The sequence below is a fragment of the Augochlora pura genome, chromosome 7 (genome assembly GCF_028453695.1).
Source record: "Augochlora pura isolate Apur16 chromosome 7, APUR_v2.2.1, whole genome shotgun sequence".
Taxonomy (NCBI): Eukaryota; Metazoa; Arthropoda; class Insecta; order Hymenoptera; family Halictidae; genus Augochlora; species Augochlora pura.
In genome coordinates this window covers 22293821-22315493 of record NC_135778.1, presented here as the reverse complement: position 1 = coordinate 22315493, position 21673 = coordinate 22293821, and the positions used below count along the sequence as shown (strand labels likewise).

At 40.1% G+C, this 21673-nt stretch overlaps 3 protein-coding genes across 6 annotated transcripts in view; 1 reads left to right on the top strand and 2 right to left on the bottom strand.

Moving 5' to 3' along the window:
- The window catches only part of Sev (receptor protein-tyrosine kinase sevenless), a 48396-nt gene extending 35962 nt beyond the window's left edge, over positions 1-12434 (top strand). For 2 of the 4 annotated variants that reach the window (XM_078185117.1, XM_078185113.1), the window contains exons 7-21: positions 1198-1345; positions 1822-2318; positions 2416-2705; positions 2797-3153; positions 3251-3554; positions 3637-3960; positions 4079-4680; positions 4768-5400; positions 5829-7243; positions 7760-8182; positions 8296-8519; positions 8583-9053; positions 9412-9775; positions 10190-10243; positions 10365-12434. In XM_078185117.1, coding sequence (XP_078041243.1) covers positions 1198-1345; positions 1822-2318; positions 2416-2705; positions 2797-3153; positions 3251-3554; positions 3637-3960; positions 4079-4680; positions 4768-5400; positions 5829-7243; positions 7760-8182; positions 8296-8519; positions 8583-9053; positions 9412-9775; positions 10190-10243; positions 10365-11233 — 6975 coding nt within the window. In that variant the 3' untranslated portion in view covers positions 11234-12434. The remainder of the gene's footprint in view (positions 1-1197; positions 1346-1821; positions 2319-2415; positions 2706-2796; positions 3154-3250; positions 3555-3636; positions 3961-4078; positions 4681-4767; positions 5401-5828; positions 7244-7759; positions 8183-8295; positions 8520-8582; positions 9054-9411; positions 9776-10189; positions 10244-10364) is intronic. The other 2 variants (XM_078185114.1, XM_078185116.1) reach the window with 2 other exon arrangements.
- Positions 12426-14205, bottom strand: LOC144472215 (uncharacterized). The gene is made up of 3 exons (XM_078185118.1): positions 14090-14205; positions 12832-14002; positions 12426-12752 (listed from the first exon to the last, which is right to left on the bottom strand). The coding sequence occupies exon 2, from the start codon at positions 13924-13926 to the stop codon at positions 12832-12834; it is 1095 nt and encodes a 364-aa protein (XP_078041244.1). The 5' UTR covers positions 13927-14002; positions 14090-14205; the 3' UTR covers positions 12426-12752.
- Positions 14206-16419: 2214 nt separating this feature from the next.
- LOC144472864 (uncharacterized) lies at positions 16420-20841 on the bottom strand. The gene is made up of 3 exons (XM_078186277.1): positions 20824-20841; positions 16818-19888; positions 16420-16579 (listed from the first exon to the last, which is right to left on the bottom strand). Exons 1-3 carry the CDS (start codon positions 20839-20841, stop codon positions 16420-16422), a joined length of 3249 nt encoding a protein of 1082 aa, XP_078042403.1.
- Positions 20842-21673: the final 832 nt, after the last annotated feature.

The following is a 21673-nucleotide window of genomic DNA, read 5'->3' as shown; positions in this document are numbered from 1 at the left end:
TGGTAAACTGCGAATTTTTGTGCAAAATACAATGTTTAATGTTCTACTATACGCGTGTAATGAGATTGTTAACGATTTTCACAAGTCTTTGGATATACTTAAAAGTTTTGATGAAGAAAGTCATTCATGTCGATATCCGGATATTTGCCTTAAAAAATTGGAAGTTCTATTACATTTACAACTTAGTAAAACGATATTAAATTTAGATGGTGCAACATTATTGAAACTTAAAAAATTCGATTTTTATTGCTGATTTTGGAAGCTCAATCTACCGGCAAATTTCGTAGGATTAAAAAGTGGTACAAACGTGCAAACATGTTTAGCAGAAAACTTCATTTTTAGAAACGTTATAAGTACATCGTAACTCTCGAACAGATGAATAGTTTATCTCAAATTTTAAGTGAAGATGTAAAATGCCATTTTTAATACCGTGGAACTCGGCCGTCGACAGTATGTTATTACAAAATGCTTTATAAATGATTAACGAGCCTTTCGATAAAACCATTTTTCCGTTCTCTTTCTTCCGTTTCACTCTCTACCTATTCTTTTAAACTGTATTTCGCATAAATGCATGAACATTCGCAGAGTACGTGTTACCAGCGTTAAACAAAGACGCTACGTTTCAAAATATGAATTTACAAGTTCCTATATTAATACTTTACCGACCGTTAGCCTATAAATCGGCTTTTCCTCACGATTGGTAGCTTGTGAATCGATCGTCACATGGTAACCAATAATTTAATATCAGTTATTAAGATAAATGTGTTAGATCGTACTACCGTAAGCTTCAATATTACTGTACAATTTTCTAGATATTATATATCTCTCGCGAATAATAAAATAAAGAAAATCAAAATAGAAACGAAAATTTAACATTGAGCTTTTTTACGACCGGTCGGTAAAGTGTTAAAAGACTGAAACACAGTGCTAATATTAGATAAACAATTTTGTACTAAGACTAACAACTTCCTTGCTTTATTCTATTTGCACTCGACTGTCGCCAATCTTTATCCACGTTGCAGTCTACACTGTTACGATGCCGGTGCTTACTTTTTTCACTTGCAAGAACCAGATCTTCGACAACATATGTTTCTGGCATGGCGTTTTTTCCCTTCTCGCATACTGATATATCCTAACAAGGGATCGAAAGGGATCAATGCACAAACATTATCTTTAACTCGCATTACGGTTCAATAGGACATACCAGCATCAGAGAATACGGATCATTATATGTTCCAAAATCTCGAGCCGAACAAGAATTACTCCATAAGCGTCACCATGAGGAATGGTGTTGGCGAAGGTCCGCCTGCGATCATCTACATCGCGACCACCAAAGAACTGGCTGGTATGTCATGAAATATTATCTATACTTTTTGCACACTGACAAGGAACTATACGTAAATAACATCCGTTCATCTTGATAAAACAATATACAATGAAATAATGAATAAATAGATAATATAAATATCTATTATCTTTCATGTCGAACATTAATCCTTATGTGTCGCGTGTCATAAAGTAACCAAGCACAAAATATCGATGAATTGTTACTTACATTTTTGCAAGTTTTCTGGTACAGATCAGTAGAGTCGGTTCCCGTGGGGTCTTTCATTCTCTCATTTTGTTTATTTCGAATAAAAAAGAAAATTGAATACGTATTATTCGATACATGAAAGATTAATCACGCCCGAAAATAAGCAGCATCGCTACCCTATTTTGGAAAATTAAATTCCATTATTTCTACGCGTTCCCTTGTCAGCTTATGAATAGGGTAGCTCTTGAAAAAAATTGTGAGTTTTTAACTGAATCGTTATGACATAGTGAAAGACACGCAGCAACCCATACTGATTCTTGGTGGGCAACACCTGGTCATGAAACAAGACGCCGACATGTTGGACGATCCCAGTGTGATTTACGAAAACACAAGTACCATTCACGGAGTCGCGATTCACGTGGCTTCGGCGCAGTTGTTCGTCTCCGACTCGCTGGGATACGTGTACCGAACGTCTATCGTGAAACGCACGGCACCCACGGTGATACTCAGTCCCAGTCAGGCTAACTTCAAGCCCTTGAGCCTATCCGTGGATTGGCTGAATCTTCACCTGTACATTTTGGGCGAGGTGAAGCACGCGACGACAGTTTGGCAGATAGCGAGATGCAACTTGGATGGAAGGGGGTTGACGGTCGCGGTGGCAGGTTTCCTGACAAGGCCCACGCACATCGAAGTCGATCCCTACAATGGATACCTATTTTGGGTAACGAGAGGCGGTTTATACAGATTGGACTTGGCTGACATAAGTAATGGAGTAAAGCACGAGGTACGCTTGCATTGTTTCATTCTCTTTATTCTGTCACTGAAGAGTCGATAATCATCTAGTAGTAATACTTGTGTCTCCTTTATCGGCTATATAATAGGTTCAACCGTATTTGATCGTCGACGATACAAACTTGGGCGCGTTCACTGTCGACCACACGAACTTTCGTTTGCTAGTACCTCACCACATTCAGAACACAATCCTATCGGTTTCCTTGGACGGCCGCGAAGTTATAAACCTGCGGAAGAACACGCAGCAACCGAAGTTCAAGAACGTTGTTTCCTTGGCCATGGCAAATGGCCTGTTTTATTGGACAAACGGAGAACAAGTTTTGATCGAGGGATATCACTCCGGGCAGAACAGATACTTCCATAATGCTTATCCTGATAGGTGACTGTCCCCGTTGAGACGTAACACGCGTCCTGAATGCAATGTAGCCGACTCGTCGTGTCGGACGGCTCAATAATGACGTTGGTTTTAGGTCGAACGGTTCATTCGTCAGTGTCAATGTACTTATGGATGCTAGCCAGCCTGTTCCTGTCCCAGTGAACCCTCCTACGGGAGTGCAGGCAGTTCTGGGAGTGGAAAGGGCGAAAGTTTCTTGGCAGGCGCCCCATCTTTTGGGTGGCCAAGGTAAAGGTGCCTGGCAGAATTGGTCTTACGAGCTCGAGATCAAGGACGAGTCTACCGGGGAGACGATTCATCAGAAGGATATCGCCGGCTCGTCTCATACCGTGCACAATCTTCGCGAGAAGTCGGAATATTCGATTAAAGCGGCTGCTTATACGAGCGCTGGTAGAGGACCATGGTCCACCGAGTTCAGAGGCCGAACGTTAAGGTATCCTCGCATTACAATTTCGAGTACTGTAATCATTACCGGTGACATCGGTACTTTATCGCATTTCTTTCCAATTTTGAACTCGCTGTTTGCGTAGGGATGGTTCGCACGCGTCTATTCTCTGGTCTGCGAACGAAGGCTTGCTAAGGAGCGACGTGACTGGCGAAAATATCGACACTTTGATTTACAAGGCGAGTCTGAAGGAAGCGGAAACCGATTACCACATTGTCGACGTGAGCTGGTACAAGGATGTTCTCTACATCGTGGGTAACAACACCGCCCTGTATCGATACAACATCACCAGTCATCAAAAAACAAAGATGAACATTCACTCGGTGGGAAGTGTGGCCGTTGATTGGATATCGAAGAAATTGTACTGGGCCAATCCTAAACAGCAAATTGTAAGCAAAATGATAAATCGAATGTTCGATCGAGGAATTTGTTCGGATCGAATTACAACTTGTTCTTGATACACTTCCCTAGATAACGAGAGCAAATTTAAACGGATCGCACCAAGAACCAATGTCGATTCTAGCTATCGTTAAGGAGCTAATGATCGATTCGTTAGAGGCGTACTTGTACTGGTCTACGGGGCACGCCGTAGAAGTGGCGCGTTTAAATGGCCAAGACAGACGATACTACCATTCGGACGAGATATTTAATGGTAAACAAGTAATGGGTTTAACGCTGGATACCGAGAACAGATACGTTTATTGGATCGTCCGAAGTTACGAGAGCGGATCGATCGTATACCGTGCGCCAACATCGGAGAGGATTCCTATGAGCCATAAAATAGTGCCCGAGAAGGTTTCTATCGACATCCAAACATTTTTTTATCAGTCAACATCATCCGAATAATTGAAAATTATACATATTCGACTGCAGTCTTGGTTTCGATATAAATTTGGAATACATATGTTGTTAGGTCTCGGCTCTCCAACACCCAAACATGCAAGGACCACTCTGTTATTTCTCGGAGCATCTGCTGTGGCTTCAAGATGATCGAAACGCGGTGATAGGAGACTTATCCGGCCAGAATACCGCCGTGATAAACGGCATCACCCTATCAGGACTCCACATGGTGGCAGTCATGGATCCAGCACTTCATCGTTATCCAAACGATCTTGTATCGGAGACAGTCGTGGTTTTACCAAAGGCGGTCAACTGCAACAGTATTAGAGTAGAAGGAACCTGGAGGAACTTTAACATATCTTGGGACCCTGTGGACAATATTAATTACGGAACCGTGTTTTACGAAGTGAAGTTCGCGGACTACATCAACACGAATTCGAACCCGGAGATAACGACAGAGACCTCGATGCCGTATAACAATTCCGAGCAAATTGTGCCTTATTCTATTCTGGAGGTGACCGTGAAAGCGTTCACGTACTGGGAGACAGCGCATCACACGAGAAAGACGTTGCGATCGCCAGAAAGCGTACCAAGCGAACCAACGAATCCGAGGGCATTCATAGAATTCCATAAGGAGCCACTTAGCGAAACCGTCGATATATTTACAATATTCAGGTATGCGTTCATTTGCCTACTATCGCGTCTCAAATTCATTCCTGCTGTAGCTGGTGAACCGCTTTAACCGCTTTTAATGTGCCACAGGTGGAACGCGCCGCAGTTTGCAAACGGCCTGATCGTCGGGTACACCGTCCAATGTTGGAACCAATGGAATCTTGAGATCCAATTCTATGACCAGTCGCTTATTTCTGATAAATTAGAATATACGGTGCACGATATGGAACCGAACGTGACGTACTATTTTCGTGTCCGAGCACATACGAAGATCGGGCCAGGACCATACTCGAATGTAATCAACGTGTCGACTGTTTTCGAAAACCCAGTGCCGCAATTGTTAGTTGCTACCACGGACGAGGTGAGGATCTCTGATTTGGATCAAGAAAAGAATGACACTCTGACGCAGCACGTCGCAGTCGAACTAGCATATCTGGCAGCGGATAGTAAGATCTATTGGATAAATGACATGCCAGAGCTGGTGGCTGCCGATCTAAACGGCGCAAATGCCACCAAAATATTAACATTGAACAACAGCGTTCTCAGCTTGACCATTGATTGGGTAGCGAGGAACTTGTACTGGTCAGAGTCGGGCTACAATGAAAACGGAGATCAAATTGTCAAGTTGGATTTAACGACATGGCAAGCAGGACTTGTTAAATACGACGTCATTTATGCTTCGAATAGACGTATCCTGAACCTTGATATTCTACCATCCGCAGGGTAATTATACGTACAACTCCTCTGCTTTGCAAGTCGAATGATAGGCGAAGTTTTCTTAATATTATTAACCCTTTGTACTGTAGGCGCCAATGGGCGCCCAGATCAAATTTCGCCTGTTTCGCCCGTTTATTATTAAATATTGTAAAAAAAATGCTTAAAATTAACGTTCGCTTCAAGTAATGTTAGTTTAATTTAATAGAATTCGGTATTTCGAATATTTTAATATACTTCCTGAGAAATGCATGTCTAAGGAAAAACTTTGTCGTATCAAATTGGACGTTGCGAGTGAATTCGTACCGTACCGTACGGCCGGTGCGTGCCAAAGCCTGCCGTAGCCAAAGGGTTAATACGCGAGAGACATAAGTCGAATTTTAATGTTTTAAATGTTCGTCGATACAGCAGACACTTATATACGTTTATCGTTATAGATCATTGTACTGGATTGAGCTGACGAAAAACGACAGAGGCGTAATCATGCAGTCGGATTTAAACGGGAAAATGGACCAGCCCTTCTTCAATCATAAGGAGGACTGCTCCTGCCCATATAAGCCATCGGTAATTCCTGTGATGACAATCGACAGTACCACGTCCCAAAAACCAGTCATGTATTGGATCTCGTTAGAGGGTCACTTAAACATTGCTGATATTAACGGTTGCACATGCAGCATGATAGTTAGTGCTGACTTTGACAGAGGATTGCCACCGACGTCTCTGACCGTGGACAAAAAGAACATATACTGGTACAATTTGGAGGAGGGGCAGATTTATTTTATGAACAAGGAATATCCAGACGATGGAAACATTCTGCACAATTATCTGCCAGCCGTAAGGAGTATCAAAGCTTTAGGGAAATCTTTACAACCGTATCCATCTACGAACTGCCTAATACCTCGTCCAGTGCCCTACAACGTGAAAGAAATTAACAAAACTGGAAACACTATTACCGTAAGACTTCCTCAGCCCGTTCCCCATATCGGTTGCGAAAAATACAGTCTACCAACGAGTTTGTACACGATATATGTGTCCCAATGTCTGGACAACGACCCTGCGAAATGCGAGAACAACGACGAAACGAAGCTACAGACATACGAGAAAGAGTACACCATAAAAGATCTGAAGCCGTTCACGAAATACCGGTTGACTTTAGCATTGAGTAACTATTATGCTGATTTAGAATCGACGAGTCTAGAATTTAGTTCAGGTATAGTCTTAAGAACCGGTGCCGGGACACCCACGGCTCCCGAGAATGTAACAATTCAAGCACTGACACCGACTTTGGCAATCGTTTATTGGATGCCACCGAAAATATTGAACGCAGAGGCGGTTCGATACGAGGTACACTGGAGATTAGTGCGGTTAATAAACGGGGCACGGCAAAAAGGAGAACAGCTGATAAAGAGTCCCGAAAGCACGGCCGACGGTAGATTCTTCACCATGCTGGAACCATGGCTGCCAGGCCAAGAATATTTGGTGTTTGTTCGCGCGTATCCCGTCCACTTGGGTTTAAGTCCCGACGTTTATAGTCAAAGTCCAAACGAAGAAGTTAAAATGTTCCCAGAACCTAATAATTTGACGCTGATTGACGTCAGCGTAAACAGTATGAACGTGTCATGGTCACCTACCGTCAACTTGACAGTCAAATACACTTTAGAGTATAAGGACGTAGCTGTAGAGCACTGGCAGGTTGCAAACAATTCTAATATGGAGAAAGACAAAGTAATATATTTCATTGATAAACTGCAGCCTCGTACGTTGTACAAATTCCGATTACTTTTGAAGTATCCGAGTTACAAGAAGGATTTCGTATGGCCAACAGATGGAAAGTTCACGTTCCAAACATTGGGTAAGTTAATTTAATTTGTTCATATTCATGAAACTGTTCAACAAATACTTGGACTCCTTACTCCCTGCAACGTTTCTCAAACGACTTTGATTTCTTAAAAAAAACACACAAATTGTCAATTTCAAAGTAATTGTACGTTTTAATGGGTATAATTATGCAGTCATAATTTACGTAACATTGTTCTATGGGTCATTCAATATTACGTAATTAATAAGAAAACGTGCACAAATTACGATTAAACTGGAAAGGACACTCTGAAACGCGCTAATTCCTATCATTTTTTTATTTATAAAATTTACATAGTTGTCATTATACGTAAAAAATCTTGTTTAATTAATAAGGTACACAGAATAACAGTATGTAAAAAGTAACTACATAATTATTAATATTAAAATATGAAATGCATTTGCATTCTCTTCAACATTTGTTGAAAGTTAATGGTTTGAGAATTAATTAGTTGAACAATGTAATTGCTGTAATTTTATTAATATATTTTCTACATTATTTGCTTAACAGGCGATGTACCCAGTGCTCCTGGCATGCCTACGGTAACGAAACTTCGCAATTCCGTCTATCAATTGAACTGGGAGTCCGCACAAGCTCATGGCTCCCAAATCACTGTGTACCGGGTCGAGGGCATGAAGGTGAACGAAATCAAGGAACAAATCGATTCGAACGAGAACGCCAGTTGGAAGCTGTATTATAATGGAACCGACAATTACTGGATAATCACGGGCGATATGGATGGCAAATATCGATTTCGGATTCAGGCCAGGAACGCGTACGGATTCGGTGCTTGGAGCAGATCCAGTCCGATCATTGATTTAACAGAAACCACTGGTGGCATACTGGCAGCACAGCAACATCTAGGACTAGTGTTAGGATTCAGCGTTCCCGTTATTACTATAATGCTAATATGCTTCTGTTATTTTCTTTGCCGTAAGTATATCACGACAAAATTTATACTTTCTTAGTAATTAGATACACTTAACGAATTTACACACAGAAGTCTGTTAAAGTTGGTAACGTAACAAATTAATTTTGCAATTCAGCAGTGTATCGGCAACGCAAGGAAGACAAAAAAGCAGTTTTACCCCCTTTAGTGAGCGACGTGGAGCTAGCCACCCTTCGGGAAATACCGCGAGGAAACTTTGTTCAATCGAACGCTCTTTACGCATCCACCCTGCAAAACGATCCCGATGACTCTACTCTCCCTAAAATCAGAAGGGAACAAATTACATTGGCCAAATTCTTGGGAAGTGGAGCCTTTGGCGAAGTATGTAAAACGAATGATAAATCTAATTTTTGCGTTTGATTAATATCACGAATAATCTTCTAGGTATTTCAAGGTAATGCGAAAGACTTGGAGAGACCAGGAATTACGCCGGTTGCGATCAAAACTCTCCGAAAGGGAGCATCGGCACAGGAAAAAACAGAATTTCTTCAAGAAGCCAGACTGATGAGCCATTTTCGTCATAAACATGTACTCCGACTTCTTGGAGTATGTTTGGATACGGATCCACCACTATTAGTATTGGAACTGATGGAAGCTGGAGATTTATTGAGTTATTTAAGAGCAAGTCGATCGTTACAACCCACAGACCCACATGCTTTGCGTCTGCAAGATCTGTTAGCCATGTGTGAAGACGTTGCAAGAGGATGTCGGTACCTTGAAGAACTTCACTTTGTGCATAGAGATCTTGCATGCAGAAATTGTTTAGTCTCTGCCAGAGATAGAGAAAACCGTGTCGTCAAAATTGGTGATTTCGGACTTGCAAGAGATATCTATAAGAATGATTACTATAGAAAAGTAAGTATATACATCTAACTCTATAATTTTAAATAAAACTTCAGCTATATAAAGTTAAAGAGTAAAATCATTTACTGAAGTAATGTATTAACATTTTAGACTTTTAAATGTTAATTCATTTTTACGCAATCCCGTACACGTAATTAATGAGCTAAAGTATAAAAAATATAGCTAGAAATATCATAGGATCGATTTTTATTACTTACACAATTAAACAAATTTAGTGCTACTGGTTCCTAAAATATTCAGACCATACAATTTTAACTCTCAACGTATAGAATTTCTTTCATCTTTTTAACTTGAAATATTGCCAATATATCTCACATATTATATTAACTTACATTGAATGTTTTTCTAGGAAGGAGAGGGATTATTACCTGTTCGTTGGATGGCTCCTGAATCTTTAGTGGATGGAGTGTTTACATCTCAAAGCGATGTATGGGCATTTGGTGTATTAATGTGGGAGATTACCTCCTTAGGACAACAACCATATCCTGCCAGAACAAATCTTGAAGTGTTGCATCATGTGCGTGCAGGCGGTAGATTGCCTAAACCTCTAAATTGTCCTCCTGCGTTGCATCAATTAATGTTGCATTGTTGGAGTGCTGCTGATGCTAGACCAAGTTTTAAAGTTTGTCTTGAGAACATAGTTAGTCATCGAAGTACTATAGAGGATGCACCATTGATTCCTGTACATGCCGGCCATTATTTAGCAAGAAGGGGTAAGTATAGATCATATCTATATGAATAATACATGTGCATTACATGAACCTGTGCCAATACCAATGCATGGACCATAAAATTTAAAAATATCATTAGATTTTGTAATAAGTTATGTATATTTATGTACTTATATGAATCATGTCTTTAGTAAAAATTCAGTTTCTAAACTTGCAGATGAACATGAGCTGCTTCATCATCGATACTATAATCATATATGAATATCTTTACTCAAATTTCTATTTACTAAATGCTATTTGTTTTCATACATCATGAGATAAGCATGTGCTTTACCAAATATATACATTCATAGTTTTCCTGCCTTCCATAATGCATCATCATAAAAATGTGTTGAATATAAAAATTTAACAATTTGCTTGAATACATATTTATCATTGCATGGCTCATGCTTACAGGCGTGTCTAATATGGCTTACTTTGCTGACGAGAATCAAAATCATAATAATTCAGGTAGGTTCTTTGTGGAGGTCATCTATCTATGCTGCTTTTTCTTTTTCAAGTTCATAACATCTCACAAATAACAAAATTTTCTATGTAACTTTATAAATAATATAATCATTAATTTTCCCAGGAAACTCATGGAAGTCCAGTAGTTCAGAAGGCAGTCGAGATATGCAGCCATTTCTACAGAATTCTCATAATGGAACACAATCCAGCGAAATACCAAAATACTTGGAGCTACTAGCAGACAATGAAGATATTATTTTAAGAGAAAATTCAACTAGTGGATACGAAGTGCCTCGATCAATTCATATTTCTGATCAAAATTTGGGTAATGTGAATAAAACTAATACAAATACGGATTTAAAAGATAATTTGCATTCTGATACTTTACAAGAACAGAAAGAATGTATGACTGATGATAAAGATCAATCAGTAAAAAAATGTGATAAGAGGTCTTCGGTATCAAGCTTAAATTTACCAGAACGTAAAAGAGCATCGATTACAAGCGTGACTGAGAAATGTAATACTTTAGATAGTTCAAAATTAACTAATCCCACTATTAAAGCGATTTTGAAAAGGGACTCTTTTACCTCTTTAACTGACCACAGAAGAAGTACAAGGAGCACAACTGAACGACGAAGCTCAGAAATAAGCTTAGAAGGTCGAAGTTCCAGTTCATTGAGTTCAAATATCAGTTTAGCCCCACCTACACGACCCAGCTCGTCGTTAATTAGCTCACAAAATGTTCTGCCATTGAAAAACACTGTTATGGGTGGTACCGGAGAATCTGCCTTCAATGATAATAATGTTACAAAAAATACGTTACCAAAAATTCAAAGGACTCATTCTAATTTACAGAACGCCAAAGCTAATATTCCGTTGGTGATAAATAGTGCATTATTGAATTTATTAAGACAAACTCCGGTGGAAGACAGTAATAATATTGTTACGTATACAAATATAAATACAGATGCTGTTAGAGTAAATGGATCGTGAAGCTCTTGTTGTTAAGAGAGGTATGTTATTTTGACAATCATGTCTTTAGCTACATGAAAACTGGAAACGTGTGTGAAGTTCCATAGCTTTAAACTGCCATAATAACGTATGTACATATTTAAATTTTAATACTTTAAACCTATTTTATATATGTAAGTCATGGCAGAAAATGTTTTACTGTAGGTACATTAAACTATATATAGACTTGTTGTTTATCATCAATAAGAATAGCTATAGAGTATTATATGGGGATTGGAATAATCCGACATAATTTTATATTTGTTACTGAAAAAAATGTATTTATTTAATGACCGAAAAATATGATTAAAGTTTCACTGTTCATTGTACAAATTTCATGTTTGGTGATAATATATATATATATATATAAAATATAACACTGAAACTGATATTCGTGTTATATATGCAAGGGTTTGTTAAGTTTTATGTGTAAATCCAGTAATACTTATCAAGACAGTACAATTAAGGATAAAAGTTTTGAATTATAATGAACTTTGTATGAATGGACTGATAATGCTTGAAATTGATATATTCAAGTTCAAACATTAGTATATTATATACGGAAAAGTTTGAAAGATACTGTACATATTTCAATAATATAAAATTGATATTTTTTTAACTGCATTCGTAACATGTTTTCCACAAAAGTATTAAAATGGTAATACATATCTAAATCCAGAGAATTAATAGACAAAGTAATATAGTGGTAAGAATGACAGTACACCCGAATATGTACTTTTTAAACAAATTTTGACAATTTTATGTCATAAAAAACTAAATTGTATACATACATACATGTATATGCATATATATGTATCGTAATAGTTTTTATACATTTGAGAAATATATGAATTTGAATGATGTCTGATATTAAGCTTAATGATAAGATGATTTGATAAATATTTTATGGTCTTCCCATTTAAAGGTACGTTCGCGATACAATCTGTATATCATTAGTTCCTTTAAAATTTTGTAAGTTTTAGACTTTAAGTTAGCTCTTGTAAATATATTTCGTTATATTAAGAAATTTATTACCATAATGACGTATATTATACGGATTTTGTATATTTGATATGCGTAAGTTAATATAGACATGCAAATATCATCTCACACAAATCTCCATATGAAATATAACATTTTCTATCTCCATATGGGGGAAATCAAATTTCAAGTGTAAATAAATAAACTGCAGTATATTTCAAAGGATGTTTATTACAATCAAATGTGTCGCTAATATTCACAAATGTAAAATTTATACTGTGGGAATCCTGCAGTAATCTGAATTTTACTATGCTAAAGAGTGTATTATAACCAATGCTCTAATAATAATTTCTCACATTATATAATTTAAATCAAATCATGGGAAAGTATTATATGTTTTCCCAAATGGTAACATTAATACTTAATGTATTTAAAATATTACTTGTAGATTTCTTAGTTAGGTAAATTTCTTACTCCTTAATTTTAATTTTTAAGATTATTATTTTACAAGAAACAATTCCTGCAACAAAAAATGTACTGCATAAAATTTCGTATAATCAACATGTTGGTAAGTATTTTTAAGTTATGAGGAATGTTACCTATGTTGCAGTAATTGTAGTAGTAACATTATTAGCAGATGTAACAGCCGTACTAAGGGGAACATCGTCATCTAAAGAATCATCCTTGCTATGTTCATGTAATAAGACATATTCTCTTGAACTAAACCCAAAGCGCAACACATCTCTTTCTAATAGCTCATGGTACCGTCTTGGTTCCAATTTTACATTATTTACAAATGTACCATTAGCAGATTCTAAATCTATGAGATATGGGCGAATTCTTCTTCCTTCACCACCTCCTTCTTTTTGGAAAGATACCAGACGATACTGCAACACTGCATGCTGCTTTGAACACGAAGGATGATCTAAAGGAATATCTGCGATTTTACGATCTCTGCCCATAAGATATGCTGATTGTCTGTGAACATATAATGTGGGTAATGCTTTTTCCCCTTTAAAGGGATATAGTCTCCAACGACGTTTAGGTTTTCTTGCATCTGCTGGTTCAGAATATTTAATTACTACTCCATTGACAGTATTTATATCTTCAGTTAGTTTACCAGACAGTTCAAAATTTGGTTTATCCTTGTCTTGTGGCTTTGGTTTAGATTCTGTCTTTGCTGTAGATTTACCCCATTCCGGCGAAGGTTCTTTCTTAATTTTCATCTCTTCAAAATTACTTTTTCTTTCCCTATTTACATCATCGTGTCTTCTGTTATAATCGTTTGTATCTCTGTATTTTCTAACCTTTTCTTCAAAGTCTCTGTGTCTCATACGAGGTTCTTCTCTCCTCATAGGTGATCTTTCATACCTTCTCTTACCAGTTTGCCTGTCATCGTCTCTCCTTGGATGATCATGTCGACTATCCCTATATTCCCTATCCCGTTCACGTTGTGATCTATCACGATGCATATCATTATTGTCTCTTCTTACTTCTCTGCTAAATTTGTGAACGTCCCTACCTTCTCTGCCATTTCTATAATTTTTACTCTTGCTGTTGAAATCCTTTCTTCCTGATCGTCGCTCTTGGTTAGGGCTCTCATCGCGCCTATGTTTATGTCTTTTCCGTGACTTTTCATGACGACTTCCATCACTACTTTCAGAACTGCTACTGGACATTGTATATTCTTTCATCGATAAGTGCCGTAGAAATCCAAATGAGATTATGTTCTCAACATTTTGATGCGATGTGATACAAACATATCATAACCTGTATTAACAATCAAATAGCTTGTTTTAAACACAAGTATAACATATCTACACTTTATTAATTGAAAAGTAATGGAAAACTATTTACTTAATGTTTACGCCACTTAAGAGTTATAACAATGATTGCTTTTATGTTAAGCTTTCCTTCAAACACAAAATACTTTACTTGCGCGGCGTAGAAACACAAGTGCTGAATTGAATACATACAACGGAAACAGTATTGTCAGATTTGAAGAAATTTTATCGCAGCGCCATTGACGGTGGAGTGATGAACTTCTGGTAACTTGGCATGAGTACAAAACAGTGTGCAAGAATTAGTACCTCCGTTACGCATGTATCCTATCTTATGATCCGCATTTACATGAGTTCCGTGCTTTGACTCATTTTGGTTAACTTCGAGAGTCGAGGTAGAAAGGAAATGCGTTTAAAACGTATTCCTAGTTGAAATGGCAAGCGATATGACCCGTCGTATGCAATTTTATGTTATTCAGACAGTTATCTTTTTTCCAAAAGTAATTAAAATTTCGAGCGAAATTGTTATTATAGAAAAACGTATTCTAAGGTTCCCTGATTACGTTGGGAATATTGAAAGAAAACTTTCTTTTTAGTTTTTTATGTTCATTGACACAATTGCGCTTTAACGGTTAAGTGAATTTTAATGGAACATTAAAGTTCAAAAATGTACGACCGATTTCCACCAATCCACTGATGTTAACGCTCTTGCAAAAGTAGGATAAGCGCGTTTGGCAGAAATGATCCCTTCCTATTAGACCTCATTTCCAGGAAACAAGGGACTCGAGCCTGGTCGGCTGTAAAAAAACAATGCTTTCAGATTCCAGTCACCGTCTCGCTCCCTCGTGGTCTGCACCTAGTCTCTTTTATTTTATTTTGATTGCAGACTTTTAGCTCTTATTGGCTAAGTTATGCGCCGAAAAAGAGACGTGATTAGGTGAAGCGGCGATCGATCCCCCTTGTTACTCACGGCGATTAATATATTGGTCTTCTTATTTACCAATACAAGTGGGTATCAAGAGGTCATTGACATGTGGGAACTACAGGTGTGCAGGTGAGTGAATACTCCCCTTGCCTCTCTACAGAAATTGTGTCATCTTTCCAGCAACGATCAGTACTCATTTGAAGGGCTGGTCATGGACAGTTACGTAATATTATAATGCTATTCCTAGACCGCGAATCATCGTGCAAAATAAAATTTTCTGAATTAATTGCAAGAAATCAAATTCAAATAAAAATTTCTTTGTTCCTTTAATAATTGAAATAGACTGAAAATAATATTGAGTTGGTACTAAAATCCTTTGAATATTTTTCTACATCTTTAAGACTGACCTGCGCATAAATACATAAAATCATAATCTAGTTAATACAATGATTTATGTTGGCACAATAATAAAATTAACACCTTTTTTCGCAGCCAATACTAATCTCATATGAAAGGTGCACAATGTAGGATAAATTGAGTCTGTTTGAATGAAGTTGAATTGTGTCACATTTTTGCAATTATAAATTTTTTAAACATTCTTTTGTAAAAAAATCTTACTGGTTAAATTTGACTGAAAACTTCTTTCCAAAAAGATTAAATTAGAAAGTTTGTCGGGTACACGTGCATTTAAATGATTGGCGATTGTAAATTACGGAAGTAGTAATCAGAAAGTTGTGCATACGAAAATAAGGAAAAGTGGTAGTAATTTTGTTTGAATTTGTCGTTTTAATGGAGAGTATTGATGTTTCCAGAAAAATTCACTTCAATAATTCATCGAGTATTATCGCACATTTGATTAAATTTCGTTAAAACATGATTAAACTTTATTTTCTCGTAAACGAGACCTTAAACAAGAAGATTTTACTTTACCATTGTTTCTGTACGAAGAGTAATCTCTTATCATTTTCATATCTACATATATTTTTTAGATAATTTTTTGTATTGTAGAGTAATTTTTTCTATTACAGAGTGATCTGCCTATTTTGTTGGAATTGAGATCTCGAATGAAAAATTCATATTTTATAACTTCAGGTTATGTCTGCACACAGAATGTCAGTTCATATCACGATTTTCGAAATATTTTGTACACAGGAAAAAAACGATTTAGCCAGGATGTCAAAGGAAATGATTGAATCGTACAAGAGGATTGCATTTATTTTGTATAAAAAAAAACGTAGAAAATCAATATATACATAATAATACATAATTAAAATATCTACAAAGGGTAGAGTTGTATTTTTATGTCCTTTACCTCTCTTAAACCTTGTTTCACGTTCGTTGTAATCTTAGGGTAACATGTAGGATGACAGAACGTTTCATATTTTATACCCAGGCTTGGCACGCTAAAGATGTATTCTTCGTTTGTAAAGCATGTAACTCTCTACTATGGTATCCCATAGCGTTTGTTCGTACAGCATGAGTTAGTGCGATGTGAAATTCGAGTCATCGAAGTTACTGTCAGAATTACTTTCGGCAGCATCCACGAATGCTGTAGACAAATCGCCGGACAGTTTGCTGACGGATTGCGAGACGACGTCATACATGAAGATCTCCTTGTCGCCTTGTTCGACGTCTTTTGGCCTGTAACATCGACAGGACATTGTCGCTTAAGACTAACTAAGTGAAGAAAGTGAAGTCTATCAATCCCAATAATGATTACCATATACAGGCATACGCGGAAGCTGATTAAAGCGTCACGGGATATTGCGATAGAAGAAAATATGGCTCATTAAAGAATGATAGCACATACCGTCTAAAGCGAACGGAGGTAAACGAGCGGGTAAGGGTAATTAGTTATGGCATAGCGACCGTCACTTACATGGTTACCAGGAGAACGACCGACTGCTTCTGCGGCTCTGTACGACTCTCTTGTTCCAACCACTTCTTGTAATTCTCCGCGGTTGGCTTTTTCACCAATTGCTTCAAAGTCTCGCCAGCGAGAAACTTGACTGCTTGTACGTCGTTGGTCCGTCTACTTTGTCTCGACTCGATCTCCTTCTCGTCTTGAAAGTTATAATCGACGGGCGCTAATACAACCACGCTGGAAATCTTCCGACCATTCAGTTGAGGCACATCAGGGATAGGGAAAGATGCGCCACTCACTTTGAGCGGCAAATAGCGATTATATTGAGCCTCGTCTCTAGCTCCCACGGTTACGGGATTCAACCTGGTAGCATCATCGCGTATGTGCTGATCCGCGAGCGCCTGGCCTTGCTCCGTATTCGGATCGAAGCGTACTACTTTCATTTCCACGCCTCCCGGGCGCAAAGTGGCCTGCTCGAACTTAGTCGAGCTGCTGGTAGCTGTCTTCTTCGGTAAAACGACTGAAGAAACGGCCGAAGAAGAGGTCGCGGAAGAGTCGAACGAGTCTGCCGTTTTGGGTTTCTTGACGATAGCCGGTACCGGTTCGCTGGCAGCCACCGCGGAAGCCCCTCCGGCGCCGTAGAAATTCGCCAGGGCCTCTGGCGGTAGTTTCTCGATCGGTATGTCGCCGACCTTGTCATAATCAAGTATTTGTATGTCGGCGTTACCCAAAATACCGGAACTCAGTAACTGCTCCCTGATATCATCCGGCACCTCGTCCGGCAGGTTCGCGATATTCTCTCGAATTCTAGCTTCGTTCTTTGGAGAAACGGTAGTCGTGGTTGGTGCCTCGGTTGTCGTCGTCGTCGTCGTGGTCGTTGTAGTTGTGGTGGGTGTTGTGCTCGAGATGAATGGTCTAATTGTAGATATCGCGTTGAAATCTTCCGTGTTGGTTACCGGTGTTGCGTAAATCTTCTGAGAGGGGTTCAACGAATAGGATGGTCGCGCCCAGATCGACGATCTCTGAGACGACGACGGGAACCGCTGTTGCGGTGATTGCGATTGTAGTTGCTGTTGTGAATTTTGTAGATTTTGCGAGAAAAATGCTTGTTGTTGGTTCTGGAAGATTTGCTGTTTCGTGTTCAGATGTTGTTGTTGGTCGTTTAGAAATTGATTGGACGGATTTCTTATCAAAGGTTGACTTTCTGGCGACGGGCTCGGCGACTGAATCAAACTGTACTGGTTCTGCGACGGTTCCGGAAATCCCGTTGGCTGGATTACAGGATTAGGCGGGAAGGGGCCAGGATGTAGCGGATTCTCTCGAATCGCGTAATGCTGCTCTAATTTTGGAACAGCTTTGAATATTTCTCCGCCGGGTTTCTGAGACTGCGGTTGAACCGGTATTTGCGGTATACCCGGTACCGGTTGCGCTTGGTTGTACTTCAACTGGGTACGGTACTGTTGTTCTTGCAATAGTTTCTGTTCCTGTTCTTGTTTCCTTCTACGTTGATCCTGTAATCTTTGTTGCTCTTGGATTCTTTGTTGCTCTTGTATCCTTTGTTGTTGTTGTTGTTCTTGTACTCTTTGTTGCTCCTGAATCCTTTGTTGTTCTTGTACTCTTTGTTGCTCCTGTATCCTTTGTTGCTCTTGTATCCGCTGCTGTTCCTGTACTCTCTGCTGTTCCTGCAACCTCTGATGATCCTGTTGCCTCAATTGTTCCTGGTGTCTTTGTTGCTCTAGCAATCTCTGTTGCTCCACTTGTCTGTGCTGATCGACGTGCCTCTGTTGCTCCGAATGTCTCTGCTGTTCCAAGAATCTCTGATGTTCTTGGAGCCTTTGTTGCTCGTGTTGCCTTTGGTGCTCACGATGCTTCAACAGCTCTTGTTGACGTCGTTGCTCGTGATATCTTTGCTTCTCCAATTCTTGTTGTTTAAAGAGAGGTAAAGATTGTTGCTGTTGTTGGTGCGCAGGTTGCTGCTGATCCACGCTAAACGGACTACCCTGGTTTATCGGCAGAGGTTGATTTTGTATCTGTACACTTTGATGGGAAACCGAGAGAGTAGGAGGAAATCCTGGTTGCTGCGGATGATTAATACTCACACGATGAGGTGGCCCATTGAAGCCACTGAACGGTGCGCGTTGCTGTACTTCCGGCAAGCCTTGTATCGTAATAGGCAGCCGTTGGGGCCTTGGCAACGGGTTTCTCGTTTGCGGCGGCGGAGGTGGGAATGCAGGTTGTTGCTGCAAGAAGTTTAATGGTGGTTGCTGAGGTGGCTGTTGCAGTGTTTGTTGTGGAAATGAATTAGCAATCCTCTGTTGCGGAAAAGCAGACGGAACTCTTTGATGCACTGGTTGGATCGGCTGGTAAGGACCATGTTGTCTTTTCGGGGAGCCGGGTGGAGTGGAAGCTGGTTTCGAATGTTGGGTAGGAGGTGTCTCCAAGTCGCTGCGCTTATTATGATTGTTTGGCGGCACCTGTTCCGTGCCAAAGGTAACGCGTATTCCGCTAGAACCGGAATGGTACACTTCACTATCCGGTCGAATAATTGCTCTCAAAGTCGTAGACGGTTCCGACGGTGCCGGCGTTGCTGTATGAACAGGTTCTTCTTGGTAAGGCGCCGGGTTATCGGGCTTAATCTCTTCGTGTTCTTCAACAGGTGTCAGCGCGGGTACGGGCGGGTCGTAGACGACTCGAGTTTTGTCCCCGTAACCTTTCTTTTTCTCGTATTTCACATAAAATACCTGTATAGGTTCTTTAGTAGGTCTCGGTGACGGTGGCGGAGGGGGTGGTACAGGCGTAGGCAAAGATTCGTTCGATTCTTTGATGATAATTTCAATGATTGGTTCTGGCTCGGTAGGATAATAGTTTAATGGTCCCTCTTCGTAAAGATCGTCGCTCTTCGAGCTCGCTAAGGGATTGTAAAGCGGGTCTCTCTGAGAATATTGAACGATCGGCTCCATTTGAACCGCGTAAGGCGGCGGTCTTGCTCCTCGTCTCGGATAGAATGCAACCTGTTGCCTCTTATCCCGGCTTTTCGAAGGCTCATCTTTGGCAATGGTTGCGACAACCAGGGCTGTTACGATAATCTGAAACGGTGAAACTACGTCCAAGTTTCGCACCAGGATAAATTAACCGAAGGCAGAGGGTGTCCGGTTACGGGCGTAAAACGCATTCGTAGAAAGATCTGTTGCGCGTTGGTAACCGAGTGACCCGATTAATAACGAGAGGAAACATCCTGCAAGGCCTTAAGCGGCCAAATCGATTGGTATTCTAGCGTCGCCGAATGGACAGTTACTGCTACCCTGATAAGCGATTCCCAGCCGCAATCGTGTTCCCGATATGGCGAGACCGAGTTACGGATGTCACGCATCCGATATATCGGATGTTTCTCGCGTGTAAATTGAGCAAACAGAACAGAAATCTCTTGGTTGCCTCCTTCGCATGCTGGCGGAGAGAGAGAGAGAGAGGGAGAGAGAGAGAGAGAGAGAGAGAAGGGGAGAAAATTTAGGTTTTAGATTCACGGACGTGTGCGTTTCACCTCGAGAATTCGGTGACTGTCCTAAAGCGGGGAACCTCTTAATATTCCTTGAACAAAAAGAAAACTTGTCTCCGGTGAACGCGGTCGCAACCAAGTTCATTTACGTGGTTCTAATGTTAAATACCTGCAAACTGTGCGGTCTACGTTACCGCGATATTTTTTATATTTCGAAAATAATACAATTTTGCTAAACATACATAAACGGTTCGTTAAACTGATATACTTTCCCTTGCTAAGTAGTCGAGGGCGATACGCTGACTGATTGCAAATGATAGAACCGCGTCGAATGTTTTCCGTAGCTGCGAGACGCGCTTATTATGATGAAAGTATAAGCGAGCGTGTTCTCTTAAACGGTATACTCATTTTTCTTAACGCGACACTACGAAGAGTTTCACCGGTCGCCGCGACGAGCCAAGCCGAGCCCAATGCCGGACTTGCATTTTTCTTTCTCCTCTTTTCTTTTCTTTTCCCCGTTATAATTACCAGTTGGAGGAAGCGCATGGCGTGTCTGGATTCGTCGCTCGAACACAGCCCCTTTTTCTTCGTGATCTTCGCAGTCACACTACACCGACTTCACGTGTTAACTCAACCGAGGGGTGGTTAACTCGCGGTAAGCAACATGATATCCACAGGACCGGGCATGTACTGAACGATATTGAATGGAGCTTCGCATGGGAACTGAGGACAGATTGGGCCCAGAGGCCCGTTTCTCCCTACCTGATGCCACCACCACTGGAGTCTTCAAGAAGCTCCTCTCTAATATCGAATACGGTGGGGCACCTTTCTCTGGCTAGTGGCTACGTACTACGTACGCTCCGCGACTGGTGTAAACCAACGTTTAAACCTGCGCCGTGCGGGACATACAGAGACGCGGTTCTTCCAGACAAAAAAACGACAAGGTTCGAGCACGAAGAGACAGAAGCGGGAAGGGGAAGCAGGCGAAGCCGTCGGCGACTTTCTTTAAATCCGACTCCCGATCGAAAGGAAAGGAAGATGATTATATTAACGGAGCGTTACTTTTCCATTGACCTCCAAGGCCTATCGAAACCGAAACCTACCTTTCATCTAGGAGAAGGCCGTGTCCCCGACTGGCGCATTACACGCCCGCCGAATTATTCGGTGAAAGACTACCGCCTTATAGTTGGCAACGTAGATGATCAAGACCGGGACCGCGTGTGCGCCAACGAGCATGTGAGCGCGCCAATGCACTTATCATTACTTTCGCTAAAGCCTCACGGCGGTTCCAGGCGAATGATTTCTTACGAACGAATCATTTCCTGCGTTCATAATGACCTTTCTTTCACGGCGATAAGCAAATTCTTCCAATCGCTTT

Bases quoted from the DNA above. Each gene is read 5' to 3' on its own strand.
- LOC144472215 (XM_078185118.1), bottom strand. From the start codon at position 13,926: ATGAAAGAATATACAATGTCCAGTAGCAGTTCTGAAAGTAGTGATGGA.
- LOC144472864 (XM_078186277.1), bottom strand. The intron at 16,580-16,817 runs GTAAGTGACGGT...TCGATGTTACAG, and splicing joins GTCGTTCTCCTGGTAACCAT to GCCAAAAGACGTCGAACAAG.